We start from the raw sequence: 19474 nt of genomic DNA on the forward strand, positions 1-19474 counted from the left end.
GCAATTTCTTATGTCCTTCAAATTTGTTCATGAGTTGTTTTGTGCTACCATGCTTGCACCTGCACATTTTTCATCTACAGCAAGGGACCATAATTACTTAAGAAGACCGTGTTAGTGGAATTTTGCCTCCCTGCGCGAGATTACATTTGCAGAGCTCTCAAGGGCCTGTCCCACTTGGCCGTCATTTACGTGACAGGCCGGTAGTGACTGACGTGCGACGGTTGCACGACGGTCGCGCGCATCATCACGCGTCTTCATGCGTCGGCACAGCCGTCTAGAGCGCGTGACATCATTTGAATACCCAGTTTATGATATTTACCCAGTTTATGATATTTATGGTGATTTTCTAAAATGTTCCAGCTTCTTGAGTGGTGCTAGCAATTGTAAAACTGCAGATGCAATGCCCCTATTCAAAAAAAGAGATGAATGATAAGTAGCAAGCTGCAGTCCAAATTAATCTGTAGGAAGAAACTGCAGATGCTGGTTTAAATTGAAGATAGACACAAAATGCAGGAGTAACTCGGCGGGACAGGCAGCATCTCTGGAGAGAAGGAATGGGTGATGTTTCGGGTCGTGACTTCTTCAGTCTGGAAAAGCTGACTTGTGCTTCTATTACTTTCATTTTCGAGAGATACTTTGCTGCATGACCATTGTGTTTTAGAAGAGACAACGTTCCTCGCCAGGTTCTTCCCCGGTGCCCCTGCCCCTGCCCCTTGACTTTAACCCAAGGCAAAGGCAACTTCACATTCTAGACTGCACTGTAAAGTAATGCCTTGCATCCATCGGTACCTTTTTTTTCAGATGAACACAAAATGCTGGAGTAACTCAGCGGGTCAGGCAGCACCTCTGGAGAAAAGGAATAGGGGACGTTTTGGGTCGGATCCATCTACTTGGGCCTCTCGTTAGAAAGCACAACTCACAATTCTAAGCAACAACGCTCTTTTCACATTCAAGGCTCACCCACCGTTCAGATCAGTGATGTATTTTTATGGACATTAACTATTTCCAAGAGTTATTTTCTTCCATAGATATGATTTTTTTTTTAAATGTTTGCAGGCTTCACCTGCCTATGGCCTTTAGGAAATATGGTGAGCTATTCTGAAAATCTTTCTTCTTTTAGTTATTCTGAATGAGTGATCTGTTCTCTCTTCCATCAGTGAATACCATTGCCATGATTGATCCTTTTTTTCTGTGTGCGTTCCTGTCTTTGAATAACAGCGGCTTAGAAACATAGAAACATAGAAAATAGGTGCAGGAGTAGGCCATTCGGCCCTTCGATATGATCATGGCTGATCATCCAACTCAGTATCCCATACCTGCCTTCTCTCCATACCCCCTGATCCCTTTAGCCACAAGGGCCACATCTAACTCCCTCTTAAATATAGCCAATGAACTGGCCTCAACTACCTTCTGTGGCAGAGAATTCCACAGATTCACCACTCTCTGTGTAAAAGCTATGGGATAGGTATGTGTAGGAAGGAACGGCAGATGCTGGTTTAAACCGAAGAAGGGTCTCGACCCGAAACGTCACCTATTCCTTTTCTCCAGAGATGCTGTCTGACCCACTGAGTTACTCCAGCGTTTTTTGTCTGTCTTTGGCTTGGAATAACAGTTGGCCTTTGGTGATCTTGTCTTTGAAAAGAGTTACAGAAGCAGTTGCAACAGAGCTTTTCATGAATCAATTGAATGTGTGCATTTGGAAAGGGGATAACTCTAAGGCTAAGGAGAAATTATATGGAATGATAGCTTTTTCAAAGAGCCAGCAGAGATACAGAGATCTGGGTGGCACGATGGCACAGCGGGAGAGTTGCTGCTTTACAGCGCACACAGCGTCGGAGACTCAGGTTTGATCCTGACTACGGGCATGCTTCCCCGCTGTATCTCTAAACCAAACTGGATGTTGTATTCATCCATGATAAAGAGGCACAATTATAGATTGCTATGAACACTACTGTGTACTGTACCGGTCATTATAAAGGCTTTCCCTTTGGTTTCCCTTCTAAATTCTGCTAGAACAGGGGCAGAGTCCTGGGTTCGATCCTAACCTCCAGTGCTGTCTGTGTGGAGTTTTCTCATTCTACCTATGACCGCGTGGGTTTCCTCTGGGTGCTCCGGTTTCCTCCCACATCTTAACCACATGCTGGTTTGTAGGCTATATGGCCAATGTAAAATTGCATCTAATGTGTAGGGAGTGGATGACAAATTGGGACAACATAGAACTAGTATAAATGGGTGATCAATGATTGATGTGGACTTGGGTGGCCGGGTTGTATCTCTAAACTAAGCTACATGAGCAGCTTCAAGGAAACCTCAGGCTTCCATACTTAAGACCCGTTGAGTTACTCCAGCATTTTGCGTCAAGATTCATTGAATGAAGTGAGGATGTTTCCCCTGATGGGGAATCTGGAACCAGGGGACATAGTCTCATGCTAGACAGTGGGAGTAAGTTTTTCTCTGAGAATTTTCATCTTTGGAATTCTCTAGTTCCCTGAAAGGTCCAAATTCCAAGTCATATTCAAGGTGTTTCATTTAGTTAAGTTTAGACATACAGTGCGGAAACAGGCACTGTATCTTCGGCCCGCCTAGTCCGCGCCTACCAGAGATCCCCACACACTAACACTATCCTACACACGCTAGGGACAATTTACATTTATAGCAAGCCAATTAACCTACGTCTTTGGAGTGTGGGAGGAAACTGAAGATCTCGTAGGAAACCATAGCTGTCACGGGGAGAACGCCCAAACTTCGTACCGCAAGCACCCGTAGTCAGGATCGAACCCGGGTCTCTGGCGCTGTAAAGCAGCAACTCTACCGCTGCAAACCTTGCCGCCGTGGATTTTGGGCCTAAAAGTCTGGAAATATTTTTAGGCCAAAGGGAAATTAAGGGTTAAAGGGATTAGAAAGGTGAATTGAGAGCAATAATCAGAATCAGCTGCAAGTTTATTGAATAGCAGAGAAGACTCGAGGGGCTAAATGGTCAGATCCTGCGCCTCTTTCCTATGATCTAACAGAGAGCATGTCTTTCCTACGTCCTCCAGTATTACATTTGGATTAGAAGGGTAATGTTTTCTTACAATGTAATGTCTCTTAGCAGCAGAGCAGTTCAGATGCTCTGATTGTTATTTGGATTATATGTGATCAAGGAGATAACACACTCACAGTAAGTCGATGTTTTTAAAGCTGCATCTGGGATTCAAGGTCAAACTATGCCTTATCTACCCAGAATGAATTTAATTGGTGAAAACATCTAAATCTGTATCATTACTGTTTTGTCGTTTATAGACTGACTTGCAAAGGGTTGAGAGGCTGGCTGATTGTCTGGGTCGGTTTTATATTACATCAGAAAAGCCCATTATGTGGATTGGAGGCATTAGAATTGAGAGAGGATTTCTGTGAAATGTGTCAACTGGACCGTTATTTCACTGCATCGTCTCATGCAATTTGTATCTTGGCATTTTTAGTAGTCAACTTAAGTGCACTGTATCTTTTCAAAGGACTCTTTGTCTTTAATGGAATATAAAGTACTTTGTGCTTCCGGGGCGACCCAGTGGTGCAGTTGGTAGAGCCACTGCCTCACAGCGCAGGAGACCAGGGTTCGATCCTGACCTCAGGTGCTGTCTCTGCGGAGTTTGCACATCCTTCCAGTGACCACGTGGTTTTCCTCCGAGGGCTCTGGTTCCCTGTCTAAATGCTGCTTAAATGTTATGAAAGTATCTGCCTCAACTACCTCCGCCGGCAGCTCGTTCCATACACTCACAGCCCTTTGTGTAAAAAAAGTTACTCATCGGATTCCTATGAAATCCTCCCACCTCATCTTAAACCCATTGTTTGTACGCGGCACGGTGGTGCAGCGGTAGAGTTGCTGCTCTACAGCACCAGAGACCCAGGTTCGATCCTGACTACGGGTGCTGTCTGTACGGAGTTTGTACGTTCTCCCTGTAACCTGCGGGTTTTTCGCCGGGAACTCCGGTTTCTTCCCACACTCTAAAGACGTACAAGTTTGTTGACTAACTGGCATGTAATAAATGTAAATTGGCCCCGCTAGGGTAGGATAGTGTGAGTGTGCGGGGATCACTGGTCGGCACATATTCGGTGGGTCTAAGGGCCTGTGTCCACGCTGTATCTCTAAACTAAAGCATGCCCTCTGGTTATCGATTCCTGCTCTGGACAAAAGACTGCGTTTACCCGATCTATTCCTCTCACGAGTTTAGTTTATGATTATGTTATGTAGTGTGTCTAAAAATTAAACAGGAAGATGTAGAGCCTCATCAATATCTGTCACCATGTTAGTGGATTTATATTGTATAGGTTTTCTTGGAGACTTTGAAAGCAGACAGCCTCTTTGAGACTTCATTGTTGCACTGCATTGGCCCGCACTGCACTGCTCCTTCACACAACCATTGATGATTCAAATAGCATTGGGTGACATTTGTGAAAGCAGCGTGCATCAGATCATGAAGGGATGCTGCAATTCGGCCCAAGCATTTCATCAAAATGGTTCCTGCTGAGCTTTACTGTTTAATTTCCACATTTCCTAATTTCAGTCAATTCAAAGCAAATTCTCGCAGTTGGATTGCTTGACAAATGCCCCCGCATGTTGCTCTTCAAGTGTGATTGTTTAACATTTTCCAAGTTATGTGATGCTTTAATACAGGCTTTTAATTCATCTGCTCGGTCCCATCTGCTTTGTAAAATTACTGCTCACGTTTGATCAAAATTTTCAGCTAACACTGAAGTAACACCTCCCATTAAATTATTATTGTGTCTAAGATCTTGCAATGTTTGATCGAATGCCTCAGTGGTTACTTTGTGAGCGCTTTCATCTAAGACAATGTTTACAATTTCTGGCATTTGTTTCTTTGCAGCTCCTGACCAGCATTACATAGAAAATAGGTGCAGGACGAGGCCATTCGGCCCTTCGAGCCAGCACCGCCATTCATTGTGATCATAGAAACATAGAAATTAGGTGCAGGAGTAGGCCATTCGGCCCTTCGAGCCTGCACCGCCACTCAATATGATCATGGCTGATCAATTGCCAAATGGTGGGCCACAAGCTTCCGGCCATTACTTTCTCCCTGAACTCCACACTTTTCCTATCCCGGTCATTCCCACCTCTCCCCACTCCAGACGGGCAGAAGGTACAGAAGCTCGAAAGCACGCACCACCAGATTCAGGAACAGCTTCTTCCCCTTTGTTATCAGGCTTTTGAACGGTCCTCCTATAAGCTGGGGTACTGGCCAATTCACTTCTACCTTTTGCAGACATTGTACCATGTTACATTCCAAAGCAGAGAACTGTATTCTGCCTGCTGTATCTTTCCCTTTGCTCAATCATGGCTGATCATCCCCAATCAATAACCCGTGCCTGCCTTCTCCCCATATCCCTTGATTCCACTAGCCCCTCGAGCTCTATCATGTTCGAGTCTAGACATTTTAGTCACATTTAAAGGGAGTTTAAAAGCTGAATATTTAGTTTAGGGATACAGCATGGAAACAGGCCCTTCGGCCCACCGAGTCCGCACCGACCAGCGATCCCCGCACATTAAGACTATCCTACACACACTAGGGACAATTTAATATTTACACCAAGCCTATATACCTACAAACCTGTCCGCCTTTGTAGTGTGGGAAGAAACTGAAGATCTCGTAGGAAACCCACGCTGTCATAGGGAGAACGTACAAACTCCCATACAAACAGCAGACGTAGTCAGGATTGAACCCGGGTCTCTGGTGCTGTAAGGCTAATATTCAGTTTCTCTTTACGTTCAGGTACACCAAAGGTACTATGTCAATTTCCACCCAAATAATGACTATTTCGTAAATTGATCTTTAAAATAAAATGGGGAAAAGTGAAAATTAGGGCTCATTTGAACCGTGGAAGGTCTTCATGGGCGAATTTAGAAAAACTAAAGTGGAGTACACATCCTTATGATGAATGTGACTGAAAAGTTTCGGACTTCCGGGTTTGTTTTGTTACTGATCAAAGTGCAGAATACGCGGCCATTTAGTTTCATAATAAATCTTTAAATCAGTTTAGTTTTTTGTCACGTGTACCGAGGTACAGTGAAAAGCTCTTGTTGCATGCTAACCGGTCAGTGGAAAGACAATACATGATTGCAAAGATAGTCTGAGATTCACCAATGAGGTAGATAGTAGTTCAGCACCACTCTCTGGTTGTGGTAGGATGATACAGTCGCCTGGTCACAGCTGGGAAGAAATTATCCTTGAATATGGAGGTGTGCGTTTTGTGCATAATGTGCATACCTTTTGCCTGATGGGAGAGGAGAGAAGAGTCCTTGATTATGCTGCTGGCCTTGCCGGGGCAGCATGAGCCGTAAATAGAATCAATGGAAGGGAGGTTGGTTTGTGTGATGGTCTGGCTGCATCACTGCAATTTCTTGCCATCTGAGATGCAGCTGTTCCCAAACCAAGCTGTGATGCATCCAATAAAATGCTTTCCACGGTGCATCTGTAGAAGTTAGCGAGGGTTGTTTGGGGACAAGCTGGACTTCTTAAGCCTTCTAAGGAAATCACGGCTTGGTCACGATTTATTATACGCCCTTGTGATCATCTTGAAAAGCTGTATATTACATTTTACTACTTTACCAGTTTTCTATTTATAATTTTAATACGTTCAAACCTGTTAATTGACTGGTATTTGTCAGCTCTAGTTTCAGGAGCTATTGTAGCGCCTGTCACTTTAACGAACCTCTGACATTTTGTATTGTCTTCATAAGGTTTTATGTTTTTCTTAATAGGCTGCTAAATACACAGAGCATTCCAGGTTGCAGTGTACCACTTAATGGGGGGGAAATAGACACATAGTTAAAGGCAATGCATCCTCTTGTCTATTTAATAACGCTGTATAACTAACGGCAGCCCTGACTTGCTGTAAAGTAAATGAGATGGTGCCACTGCAAGAAACACTGATAGTGCATACAGAGAGCTGCCGCCCGCCTGCTACTGTTTTATTCCAGCTTCAAACCTACTAAGCATCCAAGACCATCTGTACAGACCTGTGGGACAAACACTGGCCAGAAACGGAAAGTGATGATCAAAAGCTTTTGAACGTAAAAAAAAACATGAAGAGCCTTGGCACTTGTGCAGTTGGTTCACTGTTGCTACAACTGCAGAATTCATCAAACAGTAGAATTGAGTCTCTTACCCAAGAAACGGGAACCTGGGAGCAAGGCATCATCACGTTCTCCGGATCCAGTCCTGCCACTTAAAGCGGGGTAGAAATGTATTCAAATAGTTGCAGAGTATATTTAATATTAGCATTAATATAAATGTTGAAACTGGCAGTGAAGTCTGAACATAATGTATAAATTGTGCGTGCATTAAAATGCTACTGATGCTTTGACATGTTCCCTCCTCATTTACAGGAAGCTGCAATGGCCAAACTGGCAGCATCAGAGGCTGCAACATCTATCGCTCATAAAGTAAGTGTTGAGGTTCTTCATTGCCTAGTTTTGATTGCAACATGCATTAGGTCAGTTATAGCATTTTGTGGTAAAATGGTGTGCCCATATAGGGTGTGGCTGCTAATTCTCACCAGAATTTCCCCGTGCAATGAGTTCCTCATCTGATTCCCTAGTTCTGATTTTAATCAGAATTTGTAGTATGGTTAGGGTACGCGTCTAATGGGATATAGATGATTTGGATTAGTTTATTGTCACATGTACCAAGGTGCAGTGAAAAGCTTTTATGCTGGGTGCTATCCAGTCAACAGAAAGACTATGCATGATTACAATCAAGTCATTCTCCATGTACAAATACAGGATAAAAGGAATAACGTTTAGTGCAAGTTAAAGTCCAGTGAAGTCCGATTAAAGATAGTTTGAGGGTTTCCAGTAAGGTAGAGGGTGAAAAGGAACTGCAGGTGCTGGTTTATACCAAAGGTAGACACAAAGTGCTGGAGTAACTCAGCTGGTCAGGCAGCATCTTTGGAGAAAAAGGATGGGTGACGTTTCGGGCCGGGACCCTTCTTCAGATAGTAGAATGGTTCAGTTCTTGCTCCCCATCTCTGCACGTCTAGTTACAGAGCAATGCTGGCGGCATTTGCCCACTCTGATACCTGGTGAATATTTTGGAGAACAGTGAAATCCTATGAAAGTTCTATGTGCACGTATTTCAAAGTTTGTATCCTGTCGTTGTTTTTCTGGGCTATTATGTTAGATTTCATCACTAAAATTATTGAGGGTCGGAAAAGTGGCAAGCCATTAGAAATGCACGATTAGCTCCTTAATGTTCTGTGAATGTGCCTTCACATTTGTACATCTTCACCCTCGACTTCACTCCTACATAATTCCAAACATGCTCGGCATTTGCTTCACGTCTGGGATGCTCTTTGGAAGCAGATTCTCTGTGATACACAGGGCCGATCTCTTCACTCAACTTAAAACAGAAATGGCGTTGAAAGCTTCAAAGAAGCTAAAATTAAAGAGAAAATCAAATACAATTGTCAGATAATAATATGATAGGTGAGCACAACATTGGGGTAGGGTTCTGACTTGGAGGCGTTCAGACATCATCTCTCAGATGTGAGTTTACTGTACAGGCCCATTGAGTCCGAGCCGACCAGCGATATACACACACACACACACACACACACACACACACACACACACACACACACACACACACACACACACACACACACACACACACACTCTCACTCTCACTCTCACTCTCACTCTCACTCTCACTCTCACTCTCACTCTCTCTCACGGAACAATTTACAATTACAATGAAGCCAATTAACCTACAAACCTGTACTTCTTTGGAGAAGAAGCGCTGACTCCACTGCTCCGGGCCTGTGTCCCGTCAGTCCAGGGCTGTCGGTTAACCCTGCGGTACAGGAAATTAGCCTGGTCCGCCACTGCTCAGGGCCGGTGTCCAGTCAGGCCAGGGTCATCGCGGACATCTCCAGCCGCCCCCGGACAGGGATGGGACACTCGGGAGGGGATGGGGACGGCCCAGTAGCAATTCAACAGCGCTTGCAGCGCCGGAGACCCGGGTTCGATCCTGACCACGGATGAAACGCAGCTCTGTATACGTGCAGCAGCTCAGCACCCGAGAATGTTTATCGCGGTGACCTTTGACAAATCCCAAAAGTTTCCTTGCGTTTTTCGGGATACCAAACTCGCTTATTGGGTATGCGTTATTCCGCTTTACAGCCCGGATACTTTCTTCAAAACCAACCCTGTTGGATTAGATGTGTAGGAAGGAACTGCAGGCACTGATTTATACCGAAGATAAACACAAAGTGCTGAAGTAACTCAGCGGGTCAGGCAGCATCTCTGAAGAAAAAAGATGGATGACTCAAGACTGAAGAATGGTTCTGACCAGAAACGTCACCCATCCTTTTTCTCCAGGAAAGCTGCCTGACCTATGGAGTTACTGCACCATTTTGTGTCTATCTACTGCTGGATTAGATATAAATGTGATTTTTGTTTAATGCATATTGGTTCGCTTCTTGAAGCATAAAAAAAGAAAAACTATAAATAGTCAATGGGCCAGAGCCTCTCTAGAGTTAACTAATGTATTGCCTGTAATTTATTTAAATCCTCTACTGACTCTGAAACAGATGATGAGAGAAATTTGGCTCAAATTTTATTTTTTTAAATGAATTCTAAATTGTGCAAAAATGACAAAAGGAACTTCTACTGAGAGGGAAATTCATTTTGACGGCTCACATTAATAAAACCTGAAAGAGAAAAAGGAAAGGTTTTTGAAACACTTAACAATCGAAATGAAATGCAATTGCCAAGAAAGCTTGATTAATTACACAGGAATGATGAAATCTCTGTTCACACAGAGCTCCTTCGAATGAATATAACCCTGATTTCTGAATTTTGACTCTCATTATTTCTTTGGTTACGTAATGCTGACTGTAGATACTTACAGTATATCATAAAATGCATTCGCTTGGATAGTTTACTCTGGGACTGGAGCAATGAACCTGCTGAGAGCCTGCAAATGATGAAGATGCAGAGGTGGCACCAGAGGTGGTGCAGTGGTAGTGGTGCTGTCTTATAGCGCTAGAGACACAGGTTCGATCCTGACTTCGGGTGCTGTCTGTACGGAGTTTGTACCTTCTCCCCGTGACTGCGTGGATTCTCTCCGGGTGCTCCAGTTTCCTCCCCCACTCCAAAAAAATGTACAGGTTTGTAGGTTATTTGGCTATGGTAAAGATTGTAAATTGTCCCCAGTGTGTAGGATAGCGCCAGTGTACGGGGATCGCAGACTGTTTCTGCGCTGTATCTCTAAACTAAACTAAATTTAAATAATTGTGCGGTAATACAAATAGGAAGAGGTAAAACGCAAAAATGTTTTTGACATCAGCATCGTTTCCTGACAAGCCAGTGAAATTGTTAGATTGGCCAAAGTAGCCTCCTTCAAAAGAAAGACACTCTATATTAGGCAGACAAAAGTGCCTGAGAAACTCAGCGGGTGCGGCAGCATCTATGGAGCGAAGGAAATAGGCAACGTTTCGGGCCGAAACCCAGAAGGGTTTCGGCCCGAAACGTTGCCTATTTCCTTTGCTCCATAGATGCTGCCGCACCCGCTGAGTTTCTCCAGCACTTTTGTCTACCTTCAATTTTCCAGCATCTGCAGTTCCTTCTATATTAGATTGTGCAGGAAGGAACTGCAGATGCTGGCTCATACCAAATATAGGCACAAAATGCTGGAGTAACTGGAGTAACAGGCAGCATCTCTGGAGGAAAAAAATAGCTAACGTTTCAGGTCGGATTATGTTGAGTCTGAAGAAGGATTATGTTGAGTCTGAAGCCTCACCTATTTTTCTCCAGTGATGCTGCCTGACACGCTGAGTTACTCCAGCTTTTTGTGTCTATCTCTAGATTCGATTTGTTTATTGTCATGTACACCAGGGTGCAATGAAATTCCTTGTCCGTATGAAGCTTATAGCGTAAACTATAAAGTTAACAAGTAAAGTAATAAATACAATGACAAATGCAAAACAGCAGATGGTGCAGAGATTGTAGTGCAATCTAAAGTCGCGTAGAAAATAACCCTGGTGTGCAATAACAGAATAACCAAATGAGGTGTAGTTTGGTTCAGTTTAGTTTAGAGATACAGCGCAGAAACAGGCCCTTCAGCCCACTGTGTCTGAGCCCAGTGATCCCCACACATTAACACTATCCAACACACACTGGGGACAATTTGTACATTTATAGCAAGCCAATTAACCTACAAACCTGTACGTCTTTGGCGTGTGGGAGGATACCGGAGCACCCGGGGGAAACCCACGCAGGTCACGGTGAGAACGTACAAACTCCGTGAAGACAGCCCCCGTAGCCAGGATCGAACCCGGCTCTCTGGCGCAGTAAGTGCTGTAAGGCAGCACCTCTACCGCTGCGCCACCGTGCCGCCCTGCGTAGTTAAGAGTAGGATTATGTGGCAGCAGCTCTGGGAAGGGAGTGTGAAAGAGGTGATTAGTTTGGGAGTCTAATCGCAGTTAATAATGGAATTGTTTTAATATTGTCACTGATCGGGTGAGAAAACATTGTATGCATACTATCCAGTCAACATACCATGCATGAGTACAAACAACCCATATATCAGGTAGTGCAAAGAGAAAAAATAACCATAGTGCAGAATATAGTATTACAACATACAATGTTACAGGTATAAAGAAAGTGCAGATTTTTTTTTAAGTGTAAGGGCGGCAGTGAGGTAGGTTGAGAGATCGGACTACACCCGTAGCTTATGAGAGGTCCATTCACTAGTCTGATAGCAGTGGGGAAATTGTTCTTCCTGAATCTGGTTGGTTGGTGCTTTCAAGCTTTTGTATCTTCTATCCGACGGGAGAGGGAGAAGAGGGAATGACGGTGATGTAAGTGGTCCTTGATTACATTGGCTGCTTTCCCAGGGGGCAGTGTGAAATGGAAATGGAATCAATGGAGGGGAGGCTGCTCTATGTGTTGGTCTGGGCTGCATCCACAACTCTCTGCATTTCTCTCAGCCAAGTTGTGATGCATCTGTATAGGATGCTTTCTGCAATACATGTAGAAATTGAAGCAGGTTGGCACAGACATGCTTCTTCGTCTGCTAAGGAAGAAGGCATTGGCGGTCAGTCCGCCTAATCCTACCTGATCTCCCCGTTGCTCAACACTTGAACTCCCCCTCCCATTCCCAATCAGACCTTTCTGTCCTGGGCCTCCTCCATTGTCAGTGATGCCCAGTGCAAATTGGAGGAACAGCACCTCATATTTCGCTTGGGCAGCTTACACCCCAGCGGTATGAACATTGACTTCTCTAACTTCATATAGCCCTTGCTTTTCCTCTCTCTCCATCCCCTCCCCCTTCCCAGTTCTCCTACCAGTCTTACTGTCTCCGACTACATTTTATCTCTGTACCGCCCACTCCCCTGACATCAGTCCGAAGAAGTCAGAAATGTCACCCATTCCTTCTTTCCAGAGACGCTGAGTTACTCCAGCATTTGAATAGGTGACGTTTCGGGTTGAGACCCTTCTTTAGAAGACAGGTCACCTTTTTGTGTCTATCTTCAATTTAAACCAGCATCTGTAGTTCTTTCCCACATATTGGTGTGTTTTCCTCATCTCGGTCCTAAAAGATTTCCCCCTTATCCTTAAACTGTGACCCCTTGTTCTGGACTTCCCCAACATCGGGAACAATCTTCCTGCATCTAGCCTGTCCAACCCTTAAGAATTTTGTAAGTTTCTATAAGATCCCCCCTCAATCTTCTAAATTCTAGCGAGTACAAGCCGAGTCTATCCAGTCTTTCTTCATATGAAAGTCCTGACATCCCAGGAATCAGTCTGGTGAACCTTCTCTGCACTCCCTCTATGGCAAGAATGTCTTTCCTCAGATTAGGAAACCAAAACTGTGCGCAATACTCCAGGTGTGATCTCACCAAGACCCTGTACAACTGCAATAGAACCTCCCTGCTCCTATACTCAAATCCTTTTGCTATGAATGCTAACATACCATTCGCTTTCTTCACTGCCTGCTGCACCTGCATGCCTATTTTCAATGACTGGTGTACCATGACACCCAGGTCTCGTTGCTCCCCTTTTCCTAATCGGCCACCATTCAGATAATAGTCTACTTTCCTGTTTTTGCCACCAAAGTGGATAACCTCACATTTATCCACATTATACTGCATCTGCCATGCATTTGCCCACTCACTCAGCCTATCCAAGTCACCTTGCAGCCTCCTAGCATCCTCCTCACAGCTAACACTGCCCCCCAGCTTCGTGTCATCCGCAAACTTGGAGATGGTGCATTCAATTCCCTCGTCTAAATCATTAATATATATTGTAAATAGCTGGGGTCCCAGCACTGAGCCTTGCGCTACCCCACTAGTCACTGCCTGCCATTGTGAAAAGAACCCGTTTACTACCCGCTTCCTGTCTGCCAGCCAGTTCTCTATCCACATCAATACTGAACCCCCAATACCGTGTGCTTTAAGTTTGTATACTAATCTCTTATGTGGGACATTGTCGAAAGCCTTCTGAAAGTCCAGATACACCACATCCACTGGTTCTCCCCTATCCACTCTACTAGTTACATCCTCGAAAAATTCTATAAGATTCGGCAGACATGATTTACCCTTTGTAAATCCATGCTGACTTTGTCCAATGATTTCACCACTTTCCAAATGTGTTGCTATCCCATCTTTAATAACTGATTCTAACAGTTTCCCCACTACCGATGTTAGACTAACTGGTCTATAATTCCCCGTTTTCTCTCTCCCTCCCTTTTTAAAAAGTGGGGTTACATTAGCTACCCTCCAATCCTCAGGAACTACTCCAGAATCTAAAGAGTTTTGAAAAACTATCACTAATGCATCCACTATTTCTGGGGCTACTTCCTTAAGTACTCTGGGATGCAGCCTATCTGGCCCTGGGGATTTATCGGCCTTTAATCCATTCAATTTACCTAACACCACTTCCCGTCTAACCTGGATTTCACTCAGTTCCTCCATTTCATTTGACCCCCGGTCCTCTGCTATTTCCGGCAGATTATTTATGTCTTCCTTAGTGAAGACAGAACCAAAGTAGTTATTCAATTGGTCTGCCATGTCCTTGTTCCCCATGATCAATTCACCTGTTTTTGACTGCAAGGGACCTACATTTGTTTTAGCTAATCTTTTTCTCTTCACTTTTGCAGTCAGTTTTTATGTTCCCTGCCAGTTTTCTTTCATAATCTATTTTCCCTTTCCTAATTAAGCCCTTTGTCCTCCTCTGCTGGACTCTGAATTTCTCCCAGTCCTCTGGTAGGCTGTTTTTTTCTGGCTAATTTGTATGCTTCATCTTTTGTTTTGATACTATCCCTGATTTCCCTTGTTATCCACGGATGCACTACCTTCCCTGATTTATTCTTTTGCCAAACTGGGATGAACAATTGAAACAGATCTGCTGTTTGCAGAGATTCTCTGAGAGAGTTTAGCATTGTGTTCAGTACAGACATTGTTAGCCAAAGAGCCTGTACTTTACTATGATCTACGAATATGTAACTCACTGTCAGTTAAGAATACTCATGTGCCAAATCGGAAGCTGAGGGGTATGAGAGTCTGAGCATATTATCTATTTTGCCTTTCAGTGCAGGATTGCGGGAGGGCTATGGAACGGACTATGGGTTATAAGTGGCACTTTCACCAGTGGGAAACGGGTGAAAAGCAGTAATTGTACTTCAAAATAACACAAGTGCTTTTGGGAATCTTTAGAAATGTGCTATAAAATGGAGTCGAGTGGACTATAAAACCTCGTTGCAGAACTAAGTAACACATTTCTGAATTGTAAATTCTATAATAAAGCTCATAGATCATTACAGATGTTGGCAAGCATTTGCAATTCAAACATAACTTGGCTGCTGTGAATAAGATTGTAAAACACAATGCAAATAATCAAATATGGCAGTGTGTGATGAGTTTGCATGTATTTATGTACATAAATCATAGTTTGGCAACTGTGTTATTTCAACTATGTGTTTTGATGTGTAAAATCCTGGATATTTTTAAAGTTATAAAATGTAATCTTGCCAGCTTTAAAGTGCCCTTTGCATTGTTAGTTGTGGAATGTTTCAAAGTATTTGAGTTTATAGAACAGTAAGTTGGAGGAAACAAGTTTCTATCCTTGCAACAGAGTGACTCACAATTTGCTCTGAATTACTGGTAGATATATTGTTGAGCTGTTTCCAGTTAGGTGTGTTAGTGCAGTTCACCTAATGAATCTACTGAAGTGACTTGATTCTAAATTCCTTGCAGAGTTTCACGTCCCTTGTTCACAACTGGGCTCCTGAAATATAGCTCAGTTCACTTGGATCCCACTGTGATTTTCTATGAATTTCGTTTAGTTTAGAGATACAGCGTGTATACAGGCCCTTCTGCCCACCATGTCCGCGCCGACCAGCGATCGCCCATACACTGGTTCTATCCCACACACTCTAGGGACAATTTACAGAGGCCAATTAACCTACAAGCCTGCACGTCTTTGGAATGTGGGGAAAAATCCCACGCGGTCACAGGGAGAACGTGCTAACTCCGTACAGACAGCACCCGTAGTCAGGATCGAACCTGGGTCTCTGGCGCTGTAAGGCAGCAGTTCTATCGCGGCGCCACCGTTCTACCCTAATTTCTACTGTTAATGTCTTGAAATTGATGTTCCAACACCTTGACTAGCAATGGTTACAGAAATTAACGACTTGTAATCGATAAATGAGATTTGTGGGTCCCCCCAGCATGTCCCTAATATACAGAGCCTGATTGTGTCTTTTACCTTCTTCTAAGTATAGCATTAAAAAATATATATTCTTGATTCTCATAAAACCCCTACGAAATGCACGTTGGACTATTTAACAGGCCAGCCTTATTTACTGTGTTGTCGGTTGTATAACTGGGTTTGATTTCTGTTTCCCCGTTTGTTTAGGCCATGCAGATTCTCGGAGGTATGGGCTACGTAACGGACATGGCAGCAGAGAGGCACTATCGCGATGCTCGCATAACCGAGATCTATGAAGGAACCAGTGAAATCCAGCGTCTGGTCATAGCCAGCCAGTTATTAAAAGCATACCAAGGTTAAGGATGTCCCTGTGAATAATCCATTAACAAACCTAAAAAACGCTTAATGTAACTGTAATGATAGACAGGAACTGTGATTCCAATCCAATACTGTTGCTCTGTGATAAAACTCTGATATGTTCATAAGTTTATAAAGTTGCAGGGCAGAATTAGGCCATTCGGCCCATCGAGTCTTCTCCGCCATTCAATTATGGCTGATCTAGCTCTCCTTCTCAACTTGCCTTCTCCCCATAACCCCTGACACCCGTACTGATCAAGAATCTATCAATCTCCACCTTAAAAATATCCATTGATGGCCTCCACAGCCTTCTGTGGCAATGAATTCCACAGATTCACCACCCTCTGACTAAAGAAGTTCCTCCTTGTCTCCTTTCTAAAGGTACGTCCTTTTATTCTGAGGCTTTGGCCTGTGGTCCTAGACTATCCAACTCATTGAAACATCCTCTCCACCTCCACTCTATCCAGGCCTTTCATTATTCGGTACGTTTCAATGGGGTCCCCCCCTCGTCTTTCTAAACTCCAGCGAGTACAGGCCCAGTGCAGTCGAACGCTCATCAGAAGTTAACCCAATCATCCCTGGGATCATTCTCATAAACCTCCTCCAGACCCTCTCCTAAGCCAGCACATCCTTCCTTAGATATGGGGTCCAAAACTGCTCACAGTACTCCAGATGCAGTCCGGGCCAGTGCTTCCTGTGCATCCCAAGTATGGAGATGTTTGTTTGCAAATCGGAAATACATTTGTTAGGAGGTAACGCAGGCTGAACTATGATGTCAAACGTTGCAAGAGAGAGCTCCATGGATATTGATCACACTTCAAATCAAAAGGAAAGAGTGATTTTTTTGAGTTGAAACCATCAGTGTCTTTCGATCCAATTGAAGTCACCTTGATTTATTTTCTTCCCTGCCAATAACCTGGTGTAGCTGGAAAGTTGACGTTATTTGCTCTCTTCCTTTCACTTGGGATACCAGATGGGCCCTGTAGTCCCAAATGTTCACTTCACGATGGTATAAATGTACAGAAGCTGAAGGGATCAGCAATGGAGATGATTTCTCATGAGACCAAAAATTATAAACAAGATTAAAAAAAGTATGCCCAGAGAAGTTCACAAAACCGTATGAAGGCAATCTTCCCTATGTTGTGGATATTATAATGATATTCCGTTTGATTTTTCATTTTCATTGCCAATGCACATCAATTTATATTTTATAAAATGTCATTGAGTTCTTATTCAGTCAGGCAGAAAGGAGCCGGTAAACATATTTTCTCCTTGACATCTTTTAATTTGGTGTTATTATTTAGCAACTGAAATTTCCACTAAAATGTCATTGAAGTCGCAGAAAGCATATTATCATAATTACTTAAAGGAATTTGCTGCTGAATCAGTAATTGAAAATACTGTGTGTTGTTGAAGAACAAATTAAATAAACGATATATTTTAACAGACATGCAAACTATCGATTTTATATACCTTTAAATGTTAAATAACGATTTTTATTGCAGAATCTTTGGGGTTAACGTAGAAACATAGAAAAACAGGTGCAGGAGGAGGCCATTCGGCCCTTCGAGCCAGAACCACCATTCAATATGATCATGGCTGATCATCTAAAATCAGTACCTCATTCCTGCTTTCTCCCCATGTCCCTTGATTCTTTTAGCCCTAAGAGCTAAATCTAACTCTTTAGTCAAAAGTGATATAAACAGTAACACTGTTTGATCAAAGTTAGACACAAAAAGCTGGAGTAACTCAGCGGGTCAGACAGCATCTCTAGAGAAAAGGAATAGGTGACATTTCGGGTCGAGACCCTACTTCAGATGTGGTGGTTCATAAATTCATGTTATTGGAGCAGAATTAGGCCATTCGGCCCATCAAGCCTACTCCACCATTCAATCTTGGCTGATTGAATCTTTCCCACTCAACCCCATTTTCCTGCCTTCTCCCCAAAACCCTGGTATATGATCCCAATAATCATGAACTGAATCAGATCGGACTAAACTAGGAGACGTTTTGCATCAGGAGGGAGTCTGAACCAAGATATAATTGAATTAGGGATTATGTAATCACTTGATATTAGCTGTCCCAAACAGGCTAAAGACGTCAATTTACAATTCCTGTCCATGAATTGATTACTCACTGAGGTACAAGAAGGCAGGTTTTCCATACGGGCTCTCAGAAGCAGGATGAATGCAATTGGAACATTATCTGGCCATCTATGAAGTTGGATGGTGAATTTTGATCGACAGAAGCAGGAGAGGGATCAAGGATGCTTGGAAGATCCAGAAGTAAGTGCACAATGTCCCATTTTACTTCTAAGGATTTAATCAACTTCTTATCATTTAATCAGGGCATCAGGACAACTCTTGTACAGTTGTCTACGTCATGGGTGAGGCTGCGTTTGGAGAATTGTGTTCAGTTTTGGCCACCCTGCTACAGGAAGGATGTTGTTAGGCTGGAAAAAGTGCAGAGAAGATTTACAAGGATGTTGCCAGGACCTGAGGGGCTGAGATATAAGGAGAGGCTGGGCAGGCTGAGGCTATATTGCTTGGAGTGTGGAGATGTATAAGATCACAAGGCAGATAGATAGGTGAATAGATGCTGCTGCACCCGCAGAGTTTCTCCAGCATTTTTGTCTACCTTCGATTTTCCAGCATCTGCAGTTCCTTCTTAAACTCCAGAAATGCAGTCTGACCCGCTGAGTTACTCCAGCCTTTTGTGTCTATCTTGGGTTTAAGCTGCAGTTCCTTCCTACACATGATATTGATATGATCCGCTTTCACTGTTTAACTTGTAACTGGATCCAAGTCTCTTAGTTTATATGCTCAGTCATGTTTTTATTTATTCATCCATCATTAACACACGATCATGTTCTCCATGGTCACTCCTCCTTTTGTCGCACCAGCGAAAGGCAGAGGTGGACCTCCGCTCTTGGTTCAGTTAACAGATGAAGGCACTGAAGATACAGGCGAGTCTCCAGTTCTCAGATTTCTGGTGACAGACTTAAGTATCAGGCAACAACAGCGCATGCAAGATTCAGTCACATTGGCTTCCTAGAGTGATACAGTGTGGAAACAGGCTCTTCGGCCCAACTTGCCCACACCGGCCAACATGTCCCATCTACACTAGTCCCACCTGCCTGCGTTTGGGCCATATCCCTCTAAACCTGTCCTATCCATGTACCCGTCTGTTTCTTAAACGTTGCAATAATCCCTGCCTCAACTACCTCCTCTGGCAGTTCGTTCCATACACCCACCACCCTTTTACTGCATTTCCCAGGAAGTCTGACCTGAGGCGTAGTCGAGCATGTGTGCATTTTCGATTGTAACACCGCTGGTTGATGGATGAACGTTGACTTGGTCTCGAGTGAAAATCCTTTTCCCCCCCTGCTGAATGCATCTTTCATAAAGC

The 19474-nt window shown here is 43.6% G+C and overlaps 1 protein-coding gene across 2 annotated transcripts in view; it reads left to right on the top strand.

Annotated features, from left to right (window-relative positions):
- Window positions 1-17514, top strand: part of acads (acyl-CoA dehydrogenase short chain) — an 88702-nt gene extending 71188 nt beyond the window's left edge. For both annotated transcript variants that reach the window (XM_033043672.1, XM_033043671.1), the window contains 2 exons: window positions 7385-7441; window positions 15917-17514. In XM_033043672.1, the coding sequence (XP_032899563.1) occupies window positions 7385-7441; window positions 15917-16069 (210 nt within the window). In that variant the 3' untranslated portion in view covers window positions 16070-17514. The remainder of the gene's footprint in view (window positions 1-7384; window positions 7442-15916) is intronic.
- The last annotated feature ends 1960 nt before the right edge of the window (window positions 17515-19474 follow it).

Source organism: Amblyraja radiata, chromosome 25, assembly GCF_010909765.2.
Source record: "Amblyraja radiata isolate CabotCenter1 chromosome 25, sAmbRad1.1.pri, whole genome shotgun sequence".
Taxonomy (NCBI): Eukaryota; Metazoa; Chordata; class Chondrichthyes; order Rajiformes; family Rajidae; genus Amblyraja; species Amblyraja radiata.